Source organism: Motacilla alba, chromosome 21, assembly GCF_015832195.1.
Source record: "Motacilla alba alba isolate MOTALB_02 chromosome 21, Motacilla_alba_V1.0_pri, whole genome shotgun sequence".
Classification (NCBI taxonomy): Eukaryota; Metazoa; Chordata; class Aves; order Passeriformes; family Motacillidae; genus Motacilla; species Motacilla alba.
Window position 1 is genome coordinate 4157664 of NC_052036.1, and position 23585 is coordinate 4181248.

General features: G+C 47.8%; 1 protein-coding gene across 9 annotated transcripts in view; it reads left to right on the forward strand.

The window, feature by feature from the left end:
• CAMTA1 (calmodulin binding transcription activator 1) overlaps nt 1–23585 on the forward strand; it is a 241944-nt gene that overhangs the window by 169989 nt on the left and 48370 nt on the right. For all 9 annotated transcript variants that reach the window (XM_038159679.1, XM_038159680.1, XM_038159684.1 and 6 more), the window contains one exon: nt 14944–15097. In XM_038159679.1, coding sequence (XP_038015607.1) covers nt 14944–15097 — 154 coding nt within the window. The remainder of the gene's footprint in view (nt 1–14943; nt 15098–23585) is intronic.

Sequence of the window (23585 nt, forward strand, 5' to 3'; positions counted from 1 at the left end):
GCTGGGGGCTGCCCCATCCTAGGGCAAGGCTGGCTCATGAGAGCGTGGCCTGCCACGCTGCAAAAGGGTCCTGGGAAATGCTGAGTCCACGGAACTGATGCTGCTGTCCTGTGGGATGTGGGTGCTTCGCTGTAGGTTGGGGTTTATAAATAAATAAATGAAAATATGGTGAATAAATTAAAACAACACCAAACAATCTGAGCGAGCAGCACACAGGGAGAGTGGTCACAGCAGTGTGGTGGCACTGGAGGTTGTGGGTGACAAGGGACTGGCTGTTGGGATTTTAGGTGCTACAGGAAAAACAAGTAATTTGCCACTTTTCCTTGCCAATGTGTCTGAAGACAGTATTTGGTTAAGTGCAGCTCTGAAATGGAAACTCAAGCAATTTTCTTTCAGTGGCTTCTCAGATCATTGTGCAGCAAGATGCAGCTAAGGAGAAAGGCATGTCTCTTGGTTTAAGTGCTCTGTGTTAATGCTGGTGTCTTCTGCAAAATTACCAGGCTTTGTTGCTGTAATTCTGTGCAAGGAGGAATTACTAATTTTAGGGTTTTTTTCCTTGTGTTGTGGTCCATTTTATATTTCTTCCATTGGCTCTTAGTGCCTCACTCCCAGGAGATGGACTGAGTTCCTTCTGTTTCCTTCCTGCCTCTCCCTTGAGCTCCCTCTGTACCAGCCCCTGTTTGAAGCCAGGGTCCTTTGGCCACATCAGGCCCTTCAGTGCAGGTGCTGTGCAGGACTGCTGCTGTTTGAAGCAGCCCTTTTTTATTGTTCCGTTTAATTTTATTCTGATGTATATATAAATAATTGGATGCCTTTAGTAGGCTGCAGCTATACTCCTGGGTCATATATCCACCAGTTTTCTCCTGCTTTTTTTTTCCCCCTCAGAAGTCAGGAGGCAGCTGTGGGAATCAGTGCTGCTCTTTAAATAAATAAAGTCACTCCAATGCCTGTAGCACCTGAGCAGGTTTTTCTGAACAGCACAGCTTTTTCTATTTGTAACACACTTTCACCTTATTATGTTTACATTCTCTAGCAAAACAATGTATGTTTTCAGCAGAATTAATCAGTGTAATTATATGTTATTTCCAGTGTCAGGTTCAGCTGAAGAACTGATTCAGGCTGGTGATTAGCCCTCTCAGCAGCAATGGGGATGGAGAGCTAATCTGTGCTGAAAACTCCGATTTTGAAAGATGCCGTTTATATTCTACTTATAAATTGAATATTTCCTCTGAACGCCCCCAACCAATTTGAATAGAAATGTATTTATACCTGATGGCAGTGCACTGTGTTTGTTTTAAATTGCAGCTTTGCTTCTGTTTGCAGAGGCTGCCGTTACTCAGGGCCTGAGTCTCTTTAACAGGACCTCTGTCCCTTTACATTTGCCTGAAGTTACACCAAATGAGCTGCAATTGTTTAACTCTGCATAGTCTTCATCTTCTGTAATCCCTAAAAAAAAAATAATTAAAAAGTCCTTGGATATTCTGTGTTTCTGTAGTACTGATTTTGGACAGTGCAGCAAGAGCTCCCACATGAGCTGTCTGTGTGTGGCCTGTGGTGTGTCCCTCCACAGAGAAAACTCCTTGACCCCTTCTGAAGTTCATGAGGCAGGTTCAAGGTTCATTGCAAAAATGGAAGAGTTGTTGATTTCTCATTTTCTATCATTTCAGCCTTTCAGAATAGGGAGCCCTTTACAGACACGAAGCTCTAAGGGAGCTTTCATTTGCTGTTTCAACCTTTTAGAAAGTACAATTATACAGGAAGGAAGTTCCCACATTGCAAAAAAAGTGCAGATCAATTAAAGCAATTTACTTTGTTGCTAATGATTCCAGACCATTGTAATTTATTGGTAAATAAGTGGCTTCAAAAGCATCTTCATTCAGTGAGTACACAGAGGAAATGTTAATGGGTTCTTGGGGAAATTAGGTCTTGGTTTGGTCACAGACTCTCCCTGCAAACCCTTCTGTGCTGGTTTGCCACACAGCCTGAGGACTTCCAGCTTTTAGAGGAAATGACAGTTTCTGATGGGTTTTAAGGAGCCCAGGGAATGGGGGGTGGCTGGGCTGGCACAGCCAGAGTGGACAAGCAGTGTTAACAAGGTGAGGTGTGTCCCTTTCTGTGTGTAACAGACCACTGGGTTCCTGCTGATGCTCAGCAGAGGTGAGACTATAAACAGCAATTACTGGGCAGTTTTTATATTGGCCACAAATGTATTTTGCAGAACCTTTTGAATGTTCTTTCAAAATGGACCTTTTTTTAGCAGAACTTAACAGTGTTAAAAAACAGGACTCGGTGCTGTTTTTGTCAGGGTCTCACTTATCCTGTGGACAAGTTTGCTGCAGCTTCAATTTGCCTGCTTGGAAAATTGGCTGTCACATGCCAGGGACAGCCAGATCTGTCAAGCTCCACACAGTTTTCCTTTATTAGCTCTATTGGGTTTATTGCTTTTCGTATGCTCTGAGGGATGATGGTTGTTTAGTGACAAGAACCTGAAAAATCATTCAAGTTGACAATGCTTTTTAGATTTCATTTTTTCCTTGTGTCTCTATCTATAAAACAGAATGACTTGAGGACGCACTGAACATTGTGGGGAGTTTGCTCTGTTGCTGGGAACATGCCTTCAAGCTCTGGGCTCTGCTGTTGTTACCATCCCCACGTCAACCAAACTGCAGTAACGGGCATTTCACCTGTCCTGCTGCAGCTTCTGGTGGGGCTTTGGTTTTCAGCAAACAGGCTCTAATCTCCTTAGGCATCATGGTTGCTCCAGTCATTTCCAGATTGTGTGTGCAAGTTGGGATGAAAGATTTTTGTGACGTTTTCCAGGTTCTTGCAGTACTGAGCCAGCTGAAACGTTTGTGACATAACACCAAAACATCAGGAAACCTGGAGAAGAGAGCATTCCAGATAGTGGTGATGGAGGATCTCCTCTGGCAGGGCGTTTCTGCCTAAAGAGGGGGATGCTGCATTCCTCAGAGAGTGCTCTCCCAGCACAGAATCAAAAGGAGGCTCTGCAGGGAATCCCTGTGTTCACCCACGCTGGTTTTGTTGCCTGTCACCTCATTACACATTCCTCTGCAGGTTCTTCAGTGCTCCCTGGTGTGGCAGACAGCACACACCGTGTGAGGTACCTGTTCCTCAGGGGGCCCAGCAGGACATGGTCTCCCTGGTGCTCTCACATCACAGCATCTCAGTGCCCTGGGGTGGGCAGTGCTGCTGTTCCAGTCCCAGGGTTTGGGAACAGCATCATCAGCTGTTGCAGGGGTAATGAGAACAGAATCCCCTTGGCTGTTCCCTGCTCCATCTCTGCTGCAGGAAGGATGGCAGTGCTGCAGCACTTCACTGGGGCACTGCTGGTCCTGCAGACACAGTGAGAGCGTCCAGCCCTGCACAGAGCACCTGCACTGCTGGTGCGTGTCCTGAGAGTGAGGAGGAATAACGTGGGGAATCCTGGTGGCTTGAATTCCTGCTGTAGCTGACGTTTCCTCGCGCTGTGCAGCTGTGGCAGGTGACGGAAATGCCTCTGATGGCAATAGAAATGTTCCTGATGAAGGAGAGAAGGCAGCTGCAGCTCCTGTGTCTGTGCCAAGATGAAAATCTTCATCGTTGAGTGGTTTGCAAAGGCACAACTGCAGTCACCTCAAATCATGCTGTTGCTGAGTGAGCACCAGCTCTCCATTCCAGCAGTATCAGAGAGAAGCGATCTGTGGCTGGGTGAGTGAAGTCACTCATCTCCAGCAACAAATAGGAGGCACCTGAGCAGAGTCTGTGACTCATGCAGTCTTTGCTGGGGGAATAAAAGGCAGAAAACCTGTGTGGGATATATACACAGGCTAAAATGTGGGTGGGCATCTAAGACTCTCAATATTCTGCTCAAAACCAGCCCTACCAGCAGTCATGTGTGGCACACTGAACAACAGACCCTCAGATCAGTTCTCATGCTGTCTGCTGAAGTTCAGAGAGGTCCCACCTGAAGAACAAAACCTGGTCTGTCCTTTGTTGGAAGGACAGCAAAAAAAAAAGGTCTCCATTCCTCTTCCATGTTCTGTGTAGACAGAAAAAAAAGGAAAAAGCAGTAAATTAGAAAATGCACAGAGCACTCTTGGATAATGCAGAGTATTGCTGTTTCTGGGGTTTCAAGGACTCTTGTCATAGGCTGTTCGTTCCTCAGCGTTGCCTCTCTCTCAGATGCTTCTTGAGATGCATTGATGCCTGAGCTCAGAAACCCCTTTGATCTGTGCTTACTTTGCTGAGCATTTACCAACTTAAAAGTGCCCATGTTAAACTTTAATATTCCCATGTCTGGCACTGGATGTTCCAACTACTGTTGCTTTTTTGGGATGTCTCAGAAGATACCAGTGTATGTAGCTGGGTCAAGTAGCTGATGGGTGAAATGAGCAATGACTGGCTGTGTGTAATAGTCTGCATCTGTTACTGAAATTCAGAAGCTTTCCTGCCTTTTGGTATTTTGTGAGGCATGCAGTGTCATAGGCGTTGTGTGTTCTTTTCTCTGGCTGATGTGAATGTGCACCACAGGCAGGAGCACTTAGTGTATAAAATATCTCAGCTTCAGAGTCACATTTGGCAAGTAGATTAAAAAAAAAAGGAGGGAATTTCTGTATTTAACAGCAACTACATTGCTATTTGTTGTATTCTTCAGAAGGCACTGCCAAAACTTCACTCTTTTTCTTGGGGCATACTGTGAAATAAAAAGATGAGGGAGACTCTGCAGGAGAGATGCAGCCATGGAGTTACCAAAGAAATTGATAACTCTCATGTGCCACATCTCCAAATGCTCGCCTGATAAATTTGCAATCACTACTTAAAAATCTAATTGGATGAAGTGTTGGCATCTGTCAGCAGCTCAGCCTGAGCCCAAGGGCTAAACAAAGCTCACCTTTCTCTGCTTAAATGACACAGCTTTGGAGGTTATCAGGGCACTGTCGCGTGCTGGGAGATCGCCAGGCTGCTCCTGTGCAGCGAATCTGAGGCTGATGGATTGGGCTGAAGGGCAGTTTGCTGTAGCTGGGCTGGAGCAACTTCTGCTCATCCCTGATAACATCTCCTTTAGCACCCAGGTCGCTTGCTCTGACTTGGCAGTTTGAGGCAGGATGGGCTCACTGTCCAATTTACCATTCTTTGCTCTTAGTTTGTGAAGGAGAGACCTGATTTGGGGCAAAAAGGAGCCAGGAAGGAATGAGTGCCCCTCCCTTGAGTTCAGAGTTGTGCTGGCACTGACCAGAGCTGTTTGTGCACCCTGGGAGTGCTTCTGTGCTTGCTCTGACATAGTGAAACAGAGAAACAAAATCCATTTGTCAGTTCTCCCCAGGAGAAACCTGAATGCCTACACAGCCAGACAGGAGTCAGAGTCCTTGGAAAGGTCTGATAAGGAGATAATTCCACTCTTATCAGCAGGTCAGAGAAGCCCCTCTGAGCCACACAGCAGCACTGTTGGGGGTCACATTTCCTTTTAAGAGTCCGAGGCATCCACATGGGAGTCTCCAGATGTATGTGGAGGATGCCCAGAGAGCTGGGCTGTCTCCCAGCCTGCAGCAGGAGTGCTGAGATGCTAATCCCTGTTTGTTAATCCCATTGTATGCTGAGTGCTAGTGGAGAAGAAAGAAGGTTGTCTCGTAATCTTTCTCTTGCAGTTCAGAAGAAATTCAAGTCTGATACTCCTTTTTTTTGGCTTTAGGATTTGATGTCTCCTGTTTAAAGTGCTGCCCCAGTTCCCAGCTGGCTGCTGTGGGTCCCTTTCAGGACACCATGGCCAGTGAGTCACTGCCAGCAGCTGCAGGGAGAATGGAGGCAGGCATGTCCTTGCTATGGCACTTTGGGGTGTCCCTGGTACCTGCCCGTCTCCTCCTGTGGGCACAGCCCATGTTGCTTAGCTTTTATGCACCTTTTGTTTGGACCCTCCACTTTGTGAGCTGTCATATGCAATGCAAAAGTAAAGCTGGACTCCAAAAGGAGGAGAACTTTGGATTCCCTGGCACTGGGGTTACTCATGTCTGGAAGGGTTATCCAGGCACAACAAAACCTTCAGTGAATAACCTGTGTGCTGTGGAGCAGTGTCATAAGAGTTTTGCCATAGGAACAAACGTGTTGCAAGACTATCAAAGGCAACATTATGAAAGTGTTTTGAAGGTTATTGATGTTAATCCTCTGGGAATTGTATTACCAGTCACTGATATCAAAAGTAACAAATTTATAGAAGCTATGAATGATAGAGGCCTCAGAGCAAGAGCAAAGAATAAAAATAAAAAGGACTTGTTGGCTTACCATGTACTGTATAGGCTGCATGGAACATTAAATAGCATTTATCTGCTGCTCCTTCAGGCAGGGATCAGGCTCACACGTGGCTCCTTTCCAGGCACCTGCAGCCCCACGCCCCTGCTCTGTGTCTGTGCAGGTGCAGGGAGAGGGCTCGGGGCTGGTGAGCCCTGTGAGCACAGCTCCAGCCCCTGGGATGCTGCTGGAGCTGCCATCACCTTCCAGCACTGCACAGAGCTCCCCTCTGCTGGGACCTGTGGGGCTGGGAGTGTGTGGCACCCTGGCAAGTGCTGCTCTGCTGCCTTGAGCAGCTGGGCCAACTCTTGGACTCATCCTTAGTCCATCGTGCTGCTGCTGAGGGGAGTGTGCTCTGGTGTGAGGGGCAATCCTCTTCCCAATGATTTTAAATCATTTTTAGACGTACAAAAGTAGCTTGGAGCTTGGTGAAGCTTTAGGAGCAGTGCTGAAGGACAGCATGTCTCTGCAGGGAAAGCTTATCACGAGCTCTCAGTACATTCTCCTGGGCTTTTCTTGTTTGGTATTTGGAAATGTCAACTTCCTATTACTTGGTCCACCTACAACAATACCAATTAAAAAAGTAAGAAGTGGTGCATCTGCAGGTGCCCGTAGAACTGCTCTTAATTCACAGAAATGCATTAATATTTAACAGATAATAGTGTTATTGAGGCAAGCTAGGCATCAGCTTGAGAGAAAAGCTTGCACCATCTTCATTCCAACTAGAATTGGAAGCATTCTGTTGATAGAAACTTTGAAAGCACTTGGTGAATGTCAGTGGAGCTTTGAAATTAAAATTTCTTCTTATTTCAGATCAACTATTATTGTATCTTTGGCTTGGGTGAGCTGGGAAAGGGCAGAAGCCACTTGGGGCATGATTTATAATGCTGGCATTTCTGGCTGGTGATGGGGATGGAAGTGTTCTGAGCTGAGCTCTGCCTGAGCTCGTTTGAAATGCAATGACAGAATTCCCATGTAAAGGTTGCAATAAAAACAGAAAGAGGGAGAAGAGATTCTGTACTTCAGAATGAAAAAAAAATAAAGAGTCCTCACAAATGTCAGCTGAGGGATCTTTGGCTCACACTTCTGGGGAAAAATAGTCCAAATGCAGTAGCAGATCTTTTACAGAGCAGCAGCCTGCAAAGAGAGCAGCACTGTTACAGCATTTGCAGTACCTCAATATTTACATTTGTGTCTGTGATTTGTTGGGACTTTGCCCGTATGTGCATGGGCAGCATGATTCCAAACATGATTTCAAAGTATTCATGCAGCTGCAGGGCAGAACTCTGCTCCACATCTGCAGTTTTGGTGGCTGGGAGGTTCCTCACTGGTGCTTTATTGGCAATCAAGCCTTTTCTTTGTGTTACTCTAAGAAAAGCCATGTTTTGCTGTTAAATCGAGTAATCCTGATATATAAATTGGGCTTTATCAGTTGGGAAATTTTTGAGAAGTTTTGAAAATGAAAAACACAATTCAGGTGTAGGGTGCTGAAATATCACGTAGCTTTGATGTTCTTCTCTTCAGCACTTTCCTTGCAGAAGAAATCCCACTATTCTGGAAATGGTTGCAGTATACAGCTTTAACACAGGAAAACACAGAGGCACTGTGCAAAGTAAGTCTTCAAAGGTGGAGAGCTGGAGTAGCAGAATGTATTCAGTGTGGCAAGAGATGTGTGTGCTATAATAAGCCTCATTTGTCAGGAAGAGTATCTCAGAGGAGTTCAAACCCAAAGAAACCTTTGCTTTGCCCTCAGCGCTATTGTTTGAAAATCCTCAAGGCTTTTGCAGAATGAATTGTAAAACTGCAGAGAGCAAGTGACAGGGAGGAGGAGGAGATGCCTTGGTGATTTCCACAGCAAATCTGTCTCCCTGTAGAGGCAGTCGGTGCTGCATGCAGCAGCTGGGCTAAAGGCAGCTGCTGCTGCTGTTTCACACTTTTCCTGAGCGGGGGTGTTAAGAAGGAGTATCTCTGAGTAAGCTGAAGTAGGGCAGGTTGCTTTCTCTCAGTTTTCTCTGCATGCTTTAATGACGGTTGTGTTTTTATTCACAAGCAGTGGCATAGCTGCAGAAGGCTGTTAACTGAGTCAGCTGCCTCTGACCAACGGCTCAAAGCTATGAAAGTCTCAGGCTGGTCTTTGCAGAATCCAGACAGACAGAAAAAACCATGGGATTGAAAAAGAGCCTTCCTCTGTGGGTGGCAGCCTGGAGCCCCCCGTGGTTCTCAGAGACGTGGGTGGCAGCCAGGCTGTGCTGAGGGATGCTCTGCCATTGATGCCCCGTGTGCTGGGCAGCACCAACACCACAAGTGCTCCGGTGTCCTCAGACCTTCCCATGAAACCACTTCCATGGTCTCTGGGGCAAAAAGCAGGACAGGAGACTCCCTGCTGCATCTCCATCCCTGGGACCTCTGTGTCAGCAGCAAAGCTCCCTGCGTGTTCCCAGATAAACAAATGCAGTCCCAGCTCGTGGCAGAATTATCTTGTCCCTGTCAGCTGCTTGTGTAACTTAAAGCTTCCAGCTGGGAGAGGTGACACAGATGAAAAGAAATTTCCATTGTCCAGAAGAATAATACCTGTGTGAGAAAGAGAAGTGCCTTTTGTTTTATTTTGCTGCATGTTTCTGGTTGTGTAGCATCATCTTCCTGTTACACCTTTTACTAGCACTAGAGGTTTTGCTATGAAAGATAAAAAACATCTCAGAAATCAATTTCTTTTGGAACTTTGGAGGCCAAGAATTACTGCATGTTATTTCTCTGCGTCTTTCAAAGTGTACTTTAAGTAAACATGATCCTCAGGAGTATTTAGAGGCAGCTCTTTCTGTATAAAATATCTTCAAATGTATCACATTTGATGATGCATTAGTGAGTGTTTGGTATTTGTTCTATATTAAGATTCTCACTTTTCTGCTCATGCTATTTAAATGCTGCCTGCTCTGTGTGCTGTGCCCTTACCAAGGTGTTGAAGAGGAACTGGGGAACAGGTTATAAAGTATACAGCCAGATGAAATCTTGATTTTCTTTAAAACAATTTCAGGAAATCTTGTAATCTCAAAATAATTTTTTGCTTTTTAAGCCTTTCAATACTTGCAGTACGTGGAGCTGTATTGTCCTGTAGCCAGTCTCTTGTCTCAGAAATTCTTGAACTTAATCAAAGAAAAAAACTCAAAATAATTTGGGCTGAAAAACTGGGAAAATGGCTCTGTGTCAGAGTTGGGGGCTGGCTGACCTTTTGAGACAAGCATTGTATCCATAGGGTATAAATCTTGAGACACCAGCCATGGCTGGGATGTGGCAATGGTGGGGATGGCCACCACCCCAGAGGGGACCCAAAGCTCCTGTACCCAGGCAAGGACAGTGACAAGTGGCAGTTAAATCCTGTGTGAGTGTGTGTCAGGATTTAACTGCAGTTAGAACCACACATGCACCAATGTGTCCCTGCCTGGCTGATGACTCCGAGCATCTTCTCTTCCTGAGGAAGCTATCGGAGGGCCAGAAGGTCCAGCAGCTCTTTTGTCAGCTGGAGCTACAGGGGACAAGGTTAATTCAAGGTGCTGTGCTAGCTAAAAGGGATTTTCCAGCAGAAGCACTCCTGCTCTGCAGCACAACAACTGCTTTTGTGTCTGGCTCTGGGGTCCCACTCTCTTCCCTGTGCTCCAGTGCTTCAGCTCAGGTGCCAGGGCTGTGCTATGTCTCTGGTAATTGTCTCGTTCTCCCTAATTAAACATGCCCAGCTCTAGATAAATTAAGGCAGTAGGTTGTGCTCAAAGGCAGTGGATTTTTTTTTTTTGTTTTCACAGTCAGTGTGGAAGATTAATATATTCTAAGGCATCAGCCACCAGGTTGCCTTCCATAGCATGACCTCAATTAGAAATTAGTTCAAGGATAAAGAAATTGCTGGGATTCAAACCAATAATCTGCCCAAAGCTAGCATTTGGTCTCTGAAAAAATTCCATTACTTCAGTGTCTGTGTTACGGATTTGTGCCTTTTTCTTCAGGTATCTCAGACTCTGCTCTCAAACCTTTGAAAATCCAGAGAAAATCATCCAGAAAAACACTGCTATAAATAGTAGAAGATTCTGTCATCCATGTATCTGGGAATAGTTTCATTCACTGGTTTGATTTTTAGATAACATACAGATACACAGGCACTCCCAGTACGTGTCCCTGAGTTACCTGTGGGTACTAAAGCATCATGTGATGGTAGCCCCTCAAAAACCACAGAAACCTCTTTATATTAGCTTTTTATGGGACCTCTTTGTATTAGTTTTTTTTTTGAAGGTGATAATCTGTCAAATGTTAATCCTGTCACCCCACAGCAGTGGATGTGAATTACCTTCCCAGAAAGCTGAGATTTTCCTTTTCAGCCTTTTGGATTGTTTGAGAAATACAAAGTAAACCTCATGAATGAATAGCTGCCAAAAAAGAAAAAACCTGTTATAATTTTGGGGGTGAACAGGAGGGAGTGGGGCACAGGAGCTGCCTGTGCATCCCGCTGCCATGCTCCACTCCTCCCACCCTTCTGCTTGGTGGTGTAGCCATTAGAGCTGGAACAGGCTGGTTTCACCACGTGTGGGGCTTCACAGGTTTGACACAACAGAACTGACACAAATGTCCAGGGCCAGCCAGGGCAAGTGGCTGCATTTGGGGGTAATTCCTTGGCTGAGGTCAAATTCACTGATCTCTTCACACCTGAGGATGATTTACTTCCTTTCATCCTTCCAGCAGGGAGTTCAAATGCAAAACTTTCAGCTCAGAGGTATTTTTCCAAAGAAAATTATCTTCAGCTGTGGTCATTGGTGATTTGGGAGCCCCTGCCAGTGAGATTTTGCCTTGAGCTGATTGCCTTGGCTAAGCAACTGAAGAGCAGCTGGAAGCTGGCCAGAAATGGCTTTTGATTTTTGCTTTTAAAAGAAAAAGAAATAGAAGAAGAGAACCGAACCAGCATGCTTTGGTAAGGCAGAAGGTTTTTGTGATTATTCTCCCTGAGAAGGGAGACTTCCCCTTGGAGGGGACTGACTCTGGGAAGTGAAGAAGAAGAAGAAGAAGAAGAAGAAGAAGAAGAAGAAGAAGAAGAAGAAGAAGAAGAAGAAGAAGAAGAAGAAGATGAGAGCTTCCCCTGTGGCTGAGCCATCATGGTGGAACTCTGCAGGAACTGACCATTCCTTCACCCCAGCATTGGTCAGCCCTGGGCTGGCTGCCCACAGCCCCCCACCTGCTGGAACTGTTCCAGTTTGGTGTTTCTGCTCCTGTGAAAAATCCCCACGTGGAGCAGGCTGGTGGAACAAACAATCCCTGTTTTAGTCAGATAATTTCACTGGTGTGTGGTGGGCAGCAGAGGAGGCTGCCAGGCTACTGCAGCCACTGGGATGGAGGGCTGCAGCACCATTATGTGCCATTATCACTTTCTGGATAATGTGTACACTTTCACCATCACAAAGTTTTTCTCCTTCATTTTTCTGAGAACTGGCATTAGATTAATGGTGAAGCCATGGAAGAAATGTAACGCCACGCCAGTCTGATTTATTGACCACTTAGTGCTGATGAAGCTTCAAACAAGAGTCAGACAGATGTTGCAGTTGCATTTTTCTTCATCAAAACCAACGACTTGTTGTGTTTAACCACTTGTTGCACCATCTCCTGCTCACCCCCCAGCAGCAGTGGAGGCAGTTCCTCTGCCACGCTGAGGAGGCAGGAGAAGCCAAGGAGCCTTGTCCAGGTCAGGGACAGATGGCAGCACCTTCCACTCGGGTTTGGGGGAAGCAGAGCAACTCTGCTGAGGCTGCAGGCACTGGGATGATGGGCAGATTTCCAGCAGGAATGTTTCCAGAGCCATCTGCAGCCCAGTGCAGGGCTCCCCTCATTCCCCCCTGCCACCCCAGGGAAGGGTTTCTGTCCTGGTGCCTTTCCTGTGTGGAAGTTACATTTGTATTTTTTCTTTCAGTCTTCTGCATCTCTCTTGCTCTCCTGCTAGGTCATCACAAATAGTGATTTGCTGCTAATTGTAAGTTTTCCAAAACATATGTATGCTGTTCATTTGTGTCAAAACATTTCAGTTCACCAAGTAGATTGGCATTCATGAGATGTGTCATTCTGAGGTCAGCTTTTAGATGTAGGCATAAGGAACAAACCTGTTTGGTTTGTGCTTGTTTTATGTTCTTTTATATATAAAAAAGTATAAATTCCAGTGCCAGTCCACTGCTGAGGTCCACTTGCCTGTGCTGCACTGAAGCCAGGAGGCCCCATAATCCTGACCTGCTTGGTGACAAACCAGCACTGGCAGGCTGTGAAAAATACAGCTTACCTGAGAGGAAGGCAGAAGCTCCTGCAGAACTGCCACATCACCCAGCGCTGTGTCCTTGCTCCCTTCTTTGAAACTTCCCTGGGAGCAAGAGGTGTATTTACATGAAATCTCTGAAGCATATTACTTTTTTATTACTTCATCATCGAGATCACTAATGATGTTAAATTAGCTGATGGAGACTATTTGGGTGTATGGGTAATCATTTTTACTGTCTGAACCTCTTCTGAGTTATGCATAAGAACTGTGATGTTTCAGACATCCCCTTTGTAGAATAAGAGGTTGTGATGGTTTTTTTGTGTCCTCTGGCTGTCTCTGTCTGGGGCAGATGTGCCTGTGAAAAAGAAGGTTTTGAACACCTCACACTTGGACACAAAAGGTCCAGTTGTTTGTCTCAGAAGATGTCTTGGTTTGAACAGACGGGTGTCTGCTGAGGGAGGTAGGAGCCTCTCTTGAAATGGAAAATGTAAATCTCCTCTTTCTGAATTATTTTGACATTTGCAAAAAGGATGCAGCTCTAGCTTGCTGGGCTTCAGTGCTGTGCTTTGCCCACCAGAAGTTCCCTCCTCAGGTCTCCTTGGTGAAGGTGTTCCTGTCCTGCTCCAGCTCTCCCCTGGTTTCATGAGCAAGTGCTCCCATCAGCACACCCTGTGCAAGTGGATGATGGGTTGTGTTCCCACTCCCCCTCGTAACAGGGCTCTAACAGCATTAATGAAACATTAGAGTTTTAATTACACCATTATCCTATTTATTTTTATAAATAATTCCAAAGCAGTCATTAAAGTTTGCGAACTTAGGAGTAAATGACTTAAGGGAAAGAAATCATCTCCTCAATCTTGTTATTATCTATTGAACAATCTCCCTGGGACGCTGTTGGGGAACTGCAGAGTTGTTGCTGCTGCTGTTAAGATGATTCATTTACTCACAGGGTGGTAACGGAGCCCGGCCCCTGCTCCGCGTGGCGCTGGGACGGCCCCGCAGTGCGCCAGGGCAGGGGCTGTGCCTGCAGCCCGAGGGAAGGGAGCGGGGTCAGCTGTGGGGTCAGCTTTGGCATCATCTGAGGGATCCACCTGCAGGGTCAGCTGTGGGATCAGCTGTACAAGCCTCCTGTGTGATCGATCAGCTGTGGGATCAGCTGTGGGATCCGCATGCAGGACCAGTTGTGGGATCCGCCTGTGGGATCAGCTGTGGGATCCGCATGCAGGACCAGTTGTGGGATCCGCCTGTGGGATCAGCTGTGGGATCAGCTGTATGATCCACCTGTGGGATCAGCTGTGGGATCCGCATGCAGGACCAGTTGTGGGATCCATCTGCAGGATCAGCTGTGGGATCAGCTGTACGAGCCACCTGTGGGATCAGCTGTGGGATCAGCTGTGGGATTCTGGGATCCGCATGCAGGACCAGTTGTGGGATCCACCTGCGGGATCAGCTGTGGGATCCACATGCAGGACCAGCTGTGGGATCAGCTGCAGGGTCAGCTGTGGGATCAGCTGTGGGATCAGCTGTGGGATCCACATGCAGGACCAGCTGTGGGATCAGCTGCAGGGTCAGCTGTGGGATCAGCTGTGGGATCCGCATGCAGGACCAGTTGTGGGATCCACCTGCAGGATCAGCTGTGGGGTCAGCTGTGGGATCAGCTGTATGATCCACCTGTGGGATCAGCTGTGGGATCAGCTGTGGGATCTACCTGCAGGACCAGCTGTGGGACCAGCTGCAGGGTCAGCTGCAGGATCAGCCTGTGGGAGCCAGCACCTCTCTCCTCCTGCAGCTGCCCTGCAAGGGGCTTTTCCAGTCCCAACCCTCTGCAGTTTGCAAACACGTTCAAAAGACAAGGAATTGCAGGCTTGTCTGTGAAGAGCCCATGTCTGGGCTGCTCTGTGATTCTGTTTGTGAGCCTCCTCGGCTCTTCCCTCCTGCCTTCTGCCACTGGATGGAGAGTGTGGCTGTTCCTGATGTTCTCAGGTGACTTTCTGTACATTCAAAAAAGACTGATGTGGACCAGAACTGATGGAAGCATTGTCTCAAACGAACAAAAGATCCTTTAAACCAAAGCATATTACCCGGTGTTCATTGTCAGTGATGTTCATAGGAATATTCCAGGTATTTGGTGTTGCAAGGGTTGGAAAAGAGTTTCATGCTGAATGTACCAGTGGAGCAGGAGAGCTGCAAGCAGAGGGCCCTCAGGATGGGGGAAGCCATGTGCAAACTGCCAGCCACTCCTCTTTTAAAGAACAGCTCTTATCTGGGGGAAATCCCTTACGGTCTGGGGTCTGCTCATGATGCTTGCTGTCCCAGTTTGAATTAGGAAGTTAAATGCAGAGAGTGCTGGCCCCAGCAACATAACTCTTGCTCTGCTGTCCCTGCAGAACCCAGACATTGTGTTGGTGCACTACCTGAACGTGCCGGCCATCGAGGACTGCGGGAAACCGTGCGGCCCCATCCTGTGCTCAATAAACACCGACAAGAAGGAATGGGCAAAGTGGACAAAAGAGGAGCTCATCGGGCAGCTCAAACCAATGTGTGAGTACCTGGAGCTGGTTTTGCTTCTTTGCTGTGTATATAATAGAGTCCAGTGTCTCTCACAGCCAGCAACCTTCCTGTGAAGGGGTCATTTGTCCATCCAACTCAGCTTGCATCTGCGCGCACTTTCTTTCCAAAATGAAATTATTCTGGGATGCATGGTATGAGAGCTGCCCAGACTGTTCCCAAAGAGGCCTCCTCTGCACACTGGGGAAGAATTGTACCTATATTCTTGCATGTTCTAGGGCTGTTTGTAGGCACCTGCTCATTTGCAAAGAGCCTGTGTGGTCCTGGCAGGTGGATTCCCCCAATTTGGGTGGTCAGTGTCAGGTCCCAGTGGGGTGCTGTAGCTTACAGGTGGCCCCATGGAACTGAGTGTGTTGAACTGAGCATCATTTCCTACAGTTTTGAGCTTTGCAGCCTAAAGAGAAGGCTGCTTAGAGAAGGTGTGCAGAGTGACGGGAAGTTTGCCCTCAGACAGGCACTTCTTTGAACCCCTCTGCATCTGCCTTGGTGTATAATATTTTCCTTTGCATCACAGTTATATTGTGTGGCTTCCCCTGGAGAGCACATTCCAATGTGCACACAAGCATCTTCTTGCAATGAAAGAAAAAATAGACATTAAAGTGGGCCTATAACCAAGAGAAAATTAACTGCAAAAGCCACAATACCAAATGTGAGTCAACAAATACCAGGTCTGCTTCTGTTCCTGCCCCCTGCCCCTGCCTGCATGCTGGTGTCATGCCCAGCCTCCTGTAATTGGAGGTCACAGCCACGGGGTGCATCCTGATGTGTCTCTGCCATCCGTGAAAGATCAGCCTTGTGCTGACCACAGTGTTGCTAATCTGAGTTTGCAGTCCTTTGTTGCCTCCTGAACTCTGCAGGCCCACGTATTCCTTTTCCACGCAAAGCTGGAGGGCAGAGGAGGAGAGAAAATGACACATTTGCCCCTGGGGCTGATAAACTTGGACAGAAATCCAGGATGTTGGTATAGCTGAGACTGGACAAGTACCTTAACGTTAAACAGGAAAGGAAGCAGCAGCCTGTTAAAAAATCTGCAGTGCATCAAGAAAATTATGTGAAAACTACAACGAACTTGCCGTAAATTTAATAACACTTGGCTCTTTTATGTCTCAGGAGGGAAGAGTGAAATTCTGCGCAATTATTCAGAGTATATATGCATGTACACGTCTCTTTTTATGGGTACATATCCTGGGAAACACATCCTTAGAAATGTAGCTACAATAAAAGCTTTGTATTCTGATCAGACCTAGAAAACAAAGAGGACACAGATAACCATGTTTGGGGAACACAGAGGGGCACTGCTCGCCAAGAAGCCATCAGATTTGGTTCCAGTATAGGGTGTGCCATGAAATTCTGGAGCCAAGCACATTAGTTTCATCACATTTTTGCATTAATCACATTCTTTCACAGACTTCACAGTTTGATTGCCTGATGTTTCCAAATTTCTCTGCCCTAAAGCAGATTTGTCAATGGCTTAATCAAAGTGTTGTGCATGGTGTCGCTGGTGCAGTGGCAGTCTCACCCTTTCACCTGTTCTGTGTTGGGGTTTGTTGTGTTTTATTCCTCTGGACTTGGAAGCTGTGTTGGGGGGTTTGTTGGGGGGTTTTGTTGCTTATTTTGTTTTCTTGGTTGCTGTTTTCCATGAGAATTTCTTATTTAAGGCACGTTAGTGATGATTACAGCCAGGGTGTGTGCAGAGGTCCAAGGCCTCTGTACCTGTGGGTAGCTTTCAAACCACTGATGTCATTCAGGATTAAGGGAGAGAAGCTGATACTAGTTCCTTGGGGAAAATACTTCCTCCTGGTCAGAGGTTGGTGGCAGTGTCCAGCTCTTGACTCGCTGACAAGTGCTGTTTAAGTCCTGCTCAGCCTGGGCTGAAATCAGGTGTTAAAGCTGTTGACCTCTGTCAGGTATTAAAGCTTTTCTGTCAGAATGGAGGGTAGCAGACAGTCAGTGGCGTGGCTGCCAGTGGTGTGGGAGCATGTTCTCTTGGCCTGCAGAACTAAAAGCAATGTGGCAGATGGCTGGCAGGGTGAGCAGCATCGCTCCTGGAGTCCAAGCTAGACAAATACATCAAACTGTTTTTCCTGAAATGCAGAGAGACCCTGGCTGGGATGATCAGGGAGTTAGTTTACATTTCTTGCATGCATAATTTGCTCAGCTCCCTTTTCCTTCCCTGCTGCATCATTCCAAAGTCAGCCCAGGCTTCAGCAAGTCTTCAGCAGCATCAGGACAGACACCAGCTCCTGGTGCCAGCCTCATCACCCCCGTGAGCAGAGCAGGGAGTGAAGTCTGGCTGCTGAGAGGTGGCTTCTGCCCTGCTCCTCAGGGACACTGCTGAACCCAGAGAGAGCTTCTTGGCCGGCTGCAGGGGTGGTGTTTGCTCGTTCTGTCACTGGTGGTTGTGGATTAAAACCCCACCTTTTTGGAGTGGCCATAGAGCTCTGAGAGCTTTGTGGAAAGAGCATTAACTTGTTCTAACATAGCTGGTGTGTGAACTAATTAAGAGGCTGAAATGAACCCATCTGAACATCCATGAAAGGTAAATGCTGCAGATGCTCTAAGGATTTGAGGTTTTCTCAACACCTCCAGCTGAGTTGAGACTGTAAATAATTAATTAATCAGCCTGACTTCAGCTTTCATGGCTTTGGAGTTGTAATCTGTTTGTCAACTGCTTTCACACTGTCCATGACCTCCTGATTGCCTTCTCTGGACCATCACTGCTGGCTTGTCACACCTCCATTTGGCAGTCCTCAAGACTGAAGCATGGGAGCCTGGAAGGCCTCATACACATTCCTGACCTCCCACAGGACGATTCCTTTCTCCTTGCAGGCTTGGAGAGGAGGCTTCTTGTCTCAGAGTGTCAGCAAGGTCAGGGAGCCCAGGGAAGGCTGGGACACCTCCACTGATGCCAGAGCTGGGATAATGCAGCTGTTGGGAGCATCTCAGATGGGTGTCTCAAGCAAAAGGGTTGTCGTGTGTGTGTGCTGCTTTGGTATGAATGCAACTTATGGGTACATTTGTGTAAAGTGAATAGCTATAATCCATGAAAATTCTGCAGGAATGTGGTCCGAGACACCTGTAAGTCATTTCAGGATGCCTGGTGTGAAGAATGAGCCTCAATTTGGCATAACTTTCAATTTCCTCCCCCCCTTGTGCCCCATTACAGTCTTGCTTTGAGATTTCTCTGAATAGATTAGCAGATGTCCTTAGAGGCATCTGGTGGTAAAAGCAAATTCAGTGGCAGAATCCATCACAGCAGAATTCTGTATATAAACTCCATATGATCAGCAAATTGTGGGCCAGCTCATGTTGGGGGTTTCTCCAAATCATCCCCTTTTGGCTCTCTCATCCTTCAGCTGGCAAAGCTGACTTAAAAGCTCACAGCTGGTGCTACGTTGCAATCCTTGTTCCAGGTCCACTATAATTAAGAGCTATCTTCCTTTCAGAGGAAAAGCTTTTTGCATTTCTCTGCTGCATAGGAACTGAGGGCTCCTGTTTGTGCTGCCTGCACGCAGCCACAGCTGGGCAAGCTGCAAGTTCCATGTGTGCTCATCAGCCCATGGGCAAGGGCTGCTCTTGTCTTTTCCCAGAGTCCCTAATTCTGTGTCAGTGAAGCCATCAGGCCTCCTGGAGGTGACCTCAACCTGCATCCCTGCCTTGTCATCACTGGAGAGGGCATCAAACGCCTGTAGCTCAGAACAAAACTCAGCAGCAATTGGAATTAATGCAGTTTGAAGAACTGAGTTGTTGGGAGTTTTACCCTGGCTTGAATTTATATTCAATTTCAGTAACTCTATTTAAGGATTGGGGTTATATTTCATCTTAAAAGATCAGTTGTACAAAAATGCTACATGGGATGAATTTCACAATTCCCCAAGCAGTTTGTTTGAGCTTCCAAAGTACCCCTCAATGGAAACTGAAGCTTGCCAGCTTAGCTGAGCTGACTACGTAGAAAGCAATGTGGGCTCTTTAAAAAAACATTGGGTTCAGTAATGCTGACATCCAGTTTTACTGCAACAGTCTGAGTTTGTATTAAAAAGAGAACATGATAGAAGGTGCTAGATAGGTTCTTACATCCACCCACCCCTTGGACTTTGAGTACCCCTGCTCACATTGTCTGCGTGGCCAGCATCAGCCTCCTGCTCATCAGCCACTGCTCAGCTGCTCATCTTCCCCCAACCCCTTCACTACTGCAGGTGTGCAGCTCATGCAGGAATACACTTCTCCTCTCCCTCTGAGACCTGCAGTGACCTTTATGGCCCCAGAGGAAGCCTGATCCCATATCTACAAGGGCCACTCTGTGGGGAAACAGTTGCCCTTGTGGTCGAGTTTCACCTACCATAGACAGTCCCACTTTGCAAAAAGAACAAAATTAGGAACTGTGTTTCAGCTGGTGCCTTTCATCTGCGTTTGGAGACACCAAAGTGAAATAATCCCACTGAGTGCTGACAGCAGTCCAGTAGGAACCCACCATCATCAGTAATGGAAACTAACTTGAGGAAACCTGAACCAAATAGTTTCCTGACCCCCTAAAACTTGGGTGTTAAACCAGATGCAGCAATTGCTGAACCTCTCTGAGGAGGCTACAGGCACACCAGCCTTTGTTTCCTGTTCTTTCTTAGTATTTCATCGCCTCTGTTAGCACTTGGCAGACTGGCAGTGACTGGCAGACTCGGTCCTGGAGCATCTGCAAAGGTGTCAGTCCAAATCCTCCTGGCAGTGCCACTGACGTGCCTGGGGAAGGAGGGCTGGGACCCCGGGAGGAGCCCTGGGGAGAAGGGCTGGGAGCCTTGGGAAAGGCTCAAAGCCCTCTCTGAGCAATTTTTTCCCCCAAATACACCAAGCAAGATTTTTGCTTAAAAAAAAAATAAAACATGAAACAAACAAAACTGGAGGGAAAAAAAAAGAGAAGAAAACCACTAGAGAAATGAGGAGGCCTTGCCGAGGTTGGTGTGAGTCTGGGGCCCTGGGACACACGGTCCTGCTCCTGGTGCTGATCCCGGCCCTTATCCCAGTCCTGGCCCTTATCCCGGTGCTGATCCCCCCTTATCCCAGTCCTGAGCCCGGTATCAGTGCTGATCCCGGTCCTGCTCCCGGTGCTGATCCTGGCCCTTATCCCAGTCCCTCTCCCGGTCCCGGTGTGATCCCCGCCCTTATCCCGGTCCTGGTCCCGGTGCTGATCCCAGCCCTTATCCCGGTCCCGGTGCTGATCCCGGTCCTTATCCCAGTCCCAGTCCCGGTGCTGATCCCGGCCCTTATCCCGGTCCCGGTGCTGATCCCGGCCCTTATCCCGGTCCCGGTGCTGATCCCGACCCTTATCCCGGTCCCGGTCCCGGTGCTGATCCCGGCCCTTATCCCGGTCCCGGTGCTGATCCCGGCCCTTATCCCTTATCCCGGTGCTGATCCCGGCCCTTATCCCAGTCCCGGTCCCGGTGCTGATCCCGGCCCTTATCCCGGTCCCGGTGCTGATCCCGGCCCTTATCCCGGTCCCAGTGCGGATTCCGGCCCTTATCCCGGTCCCGGTGCTGATCCCGGCCCTTATCCCTTATCCCGGTCCCGGTCCCGGTGCTGATCCCGGCCCTTATCCCGGTCCCGGTGCTGATCCCGGTCCCGGTGCTGATCCCGGCCCTTATCCCTTATCCCGGTCCCGGTGCTGATCCCGGTCCCGGTGCTGATCCCGGCCCTTATCCCTTATCCCGGTCCCGGTGCTGATCCCGGCCCTTATCCCGCTCCCTCTCCCGGTCCCGTTCCTTATCCGCTGGCGCCACCTGGCGGCCGCCGGGCGCCGCTCCCGCTGCTCTCGGCAGCAGCAGGAGGAGGAGGAGGAGGAGGAGGAGGAGGAGGAGGAGGAGGAGGAGGAGGAGGAGGAGGAGGGGGAGGAGGAGGAGGATGGTGATGGTGCCCTTGAGCCGCAGCCGGAGGAGGGCGAGGACCACACAGGACGAGCGGGAGAGGTGGCTGCCACTCTGCTCCTCCGTGTGCGAGCAGCCTGGCACTGCACCCGTCTGTGACCGGGCGGCTTTGGAAGAGTCGTGTCGTGTCCTGCTGACCCCTCCAAGGGACCGGCACATCTGCCCAGCACGTCTGCCCAGCCCCTGTGAGCATCCCACAGCATCTGAGCGAACCTTCAGGGAAAAGGGTTGTTTTGGAAGGCAGACACCTCTTTAAAGAACAGCAAAACGCCCCTGTGAGTCCGTGCAGGACATTAGCATGCAGGGGGTGTCACTGCCGTCCCCAGCAGTGAGCCTCAGGTAAACCTGTCCTTCACAACCAGTAACGAGTGGAAATGGAAGGCTGGAAAATCAAAGCTAAACTGTGTGTGGGCGTCTGAGTACGAAAGGATAAATCTAATGGAAATATCCTTCAGCCAGACTGAGAAATCAGAGCGAGGCCTTTACTTCTGTCAACAGAAAGGCAGTGCCAATGGAAGGGACAAGGCTGCCATTTCCATTGACCATCGCCATGGAAACCCCTCTCAGTGCCAGCCCTTGGTGGAGCAGGAGGTGGGCAGCAGGACAGAGGACCTGCTCACACTCCCAGCAGCATTTTGGGGATTTATAAAGCACTTTGTGTGGGTCAGGAGGGGCTGAGGGCAGGACTTCTGACACCAGGGCTTGCAGCAGGTTGTCGAGATACCTCATGAGGCAGAGGCAAACAGAAACCTGACCTTGCTGATTCTAGATATTGTAGCTGTATCAGTCTATCCAACTTACCAGTTTCATGGGGGAGATCTGAGTGTTGTTACTCAAATAACAAAAGACTTAACAAACTGGGGCAGAGGAGCCACATGGAGGGTTCAGGGAATGGCTTCATAATGTTCTGTACATGTACATGTATGTGTAAGCTTCATAATGTTCTGTACATGTATGTGTAAGCTTCATAATGTTCTGTACATGTACATGCATGTGTAAGCTGTGTTCTGGGGGGTGGTATGGAAGAGCAAGATCTTTGGAATAAAACCAGGAAGTGTAAAATGCTTGAAGTGGCAAAGAGAAATGTCTAAGAGCATTCAGAAAAGGTGGAATGATCAGATTTTAATGTGGGATGGTATTTTAGGGACAAATTTTGCTTAGGGTAGAGAAACCACATGGAGGGAAAGAGGGAAACAGCTGTTGATGGTGTTAGAGCTACAGTGATGATGAGACAGTGAGGTAGAGTGCAGGTGATGGGGAGGAGGAAGATATCTGCAAGACAGGAGGACTGCAGGCCTGGAAACTGTGGAGGACTGAGTAGCAGCAAAAGTCAGAAATAGCCAAGGTGGTGTAAGAAACTTGGACAGTCATATGTTTCTGTGTGCAAGTTTCCCTTGGGTTCTGAGCAGCCTTTTTGTTGGTAATTCAGATCATCTTTCATTCTTTTGCTCGTGGTGGTCAAAGTCCTGGCAGTGCTAATGAACAGCAGCTGCTGGGCACTATCAGAAGGTCATTTTTATTGCCTTTTCTTCAAAAGGGAAGAAAGAGAAGAAAGGTGAGAGTCGACGTTTGTAAAAAGAGCAGCAGCATTAGCACTCTGAGTTGTGGACCTTCCTTCCCCCAGCCTCACTTGTCTCCTTCGAGCACCCAGTGCAGCACCAGTAACTCTGCCTGGCTGTGCTGCCTGTGCTGCAGGCACTGTGCAGAGGGTGTGTGGCAGGAGGAATGTGTTGCTGCTGTAATGCAGCAGCTTTTAGACCCCTCCATGCTATCACTGAAAAGGAAAGTGTTGAAGCAGTTCACAGCTTTCATTTTAAATTATCCAGAAATGCAGAAGTCTGAACAGGAATCCGGATTAAAATCCTTTCCAGAATTTCTGCTAAGCTTCAGACTTTTTTTTTTTTTCCCTTTTGTGTTCCTATATTATGGCTATATTTAATCAGACATAGTTCTACAGTGGTTTCACTTCTTGAACCACTAAGAAGCAGGAAGAGTATGTGTGTCGGCTTTTTATTAGCCTTCTTTTCATAATGCACTTTCTTCCCTATAGAAATCTCCTTTCCTGCTGATTCATTATGTGTCAGGAAGCCAAGCGTGACATGTTAAAAGCCATCTTGATAGTGTTTGGTATTCAGTACTAACAATTCACCAGGCACAGGAGTCTTTCTTTAAAAGAGGGAGGAAGAAAATCTGCATATTGGATGTGCCAAGATAGTGGATAATTTGCATTAAGCATCCAGACATTCTTTTTTTGCAATCTGTCACCCTTCACTGGCTTTTTATTTTATAACCTTCATAGCATATGGGGAACATAAGTACCAAAAAAAAAGTGGCACCACGTGGACAGAAGCTGGAGCCAGAGTCCTTTAGGATCAGCTGGAGCAAGGCTAGAGAAGGACCTTTCCTCAGCAGCAATTGATCCTCAACGGGACTTTGCTATGCTGGAAGGACCTGAAAATAATAGGCATGGTTCTCTAAGTACCCAGCTATAAAGCTGTCCATTATGCCTTAGCTCCTAGCTCACAGCTTGATTCAGACTTAAGAACCAT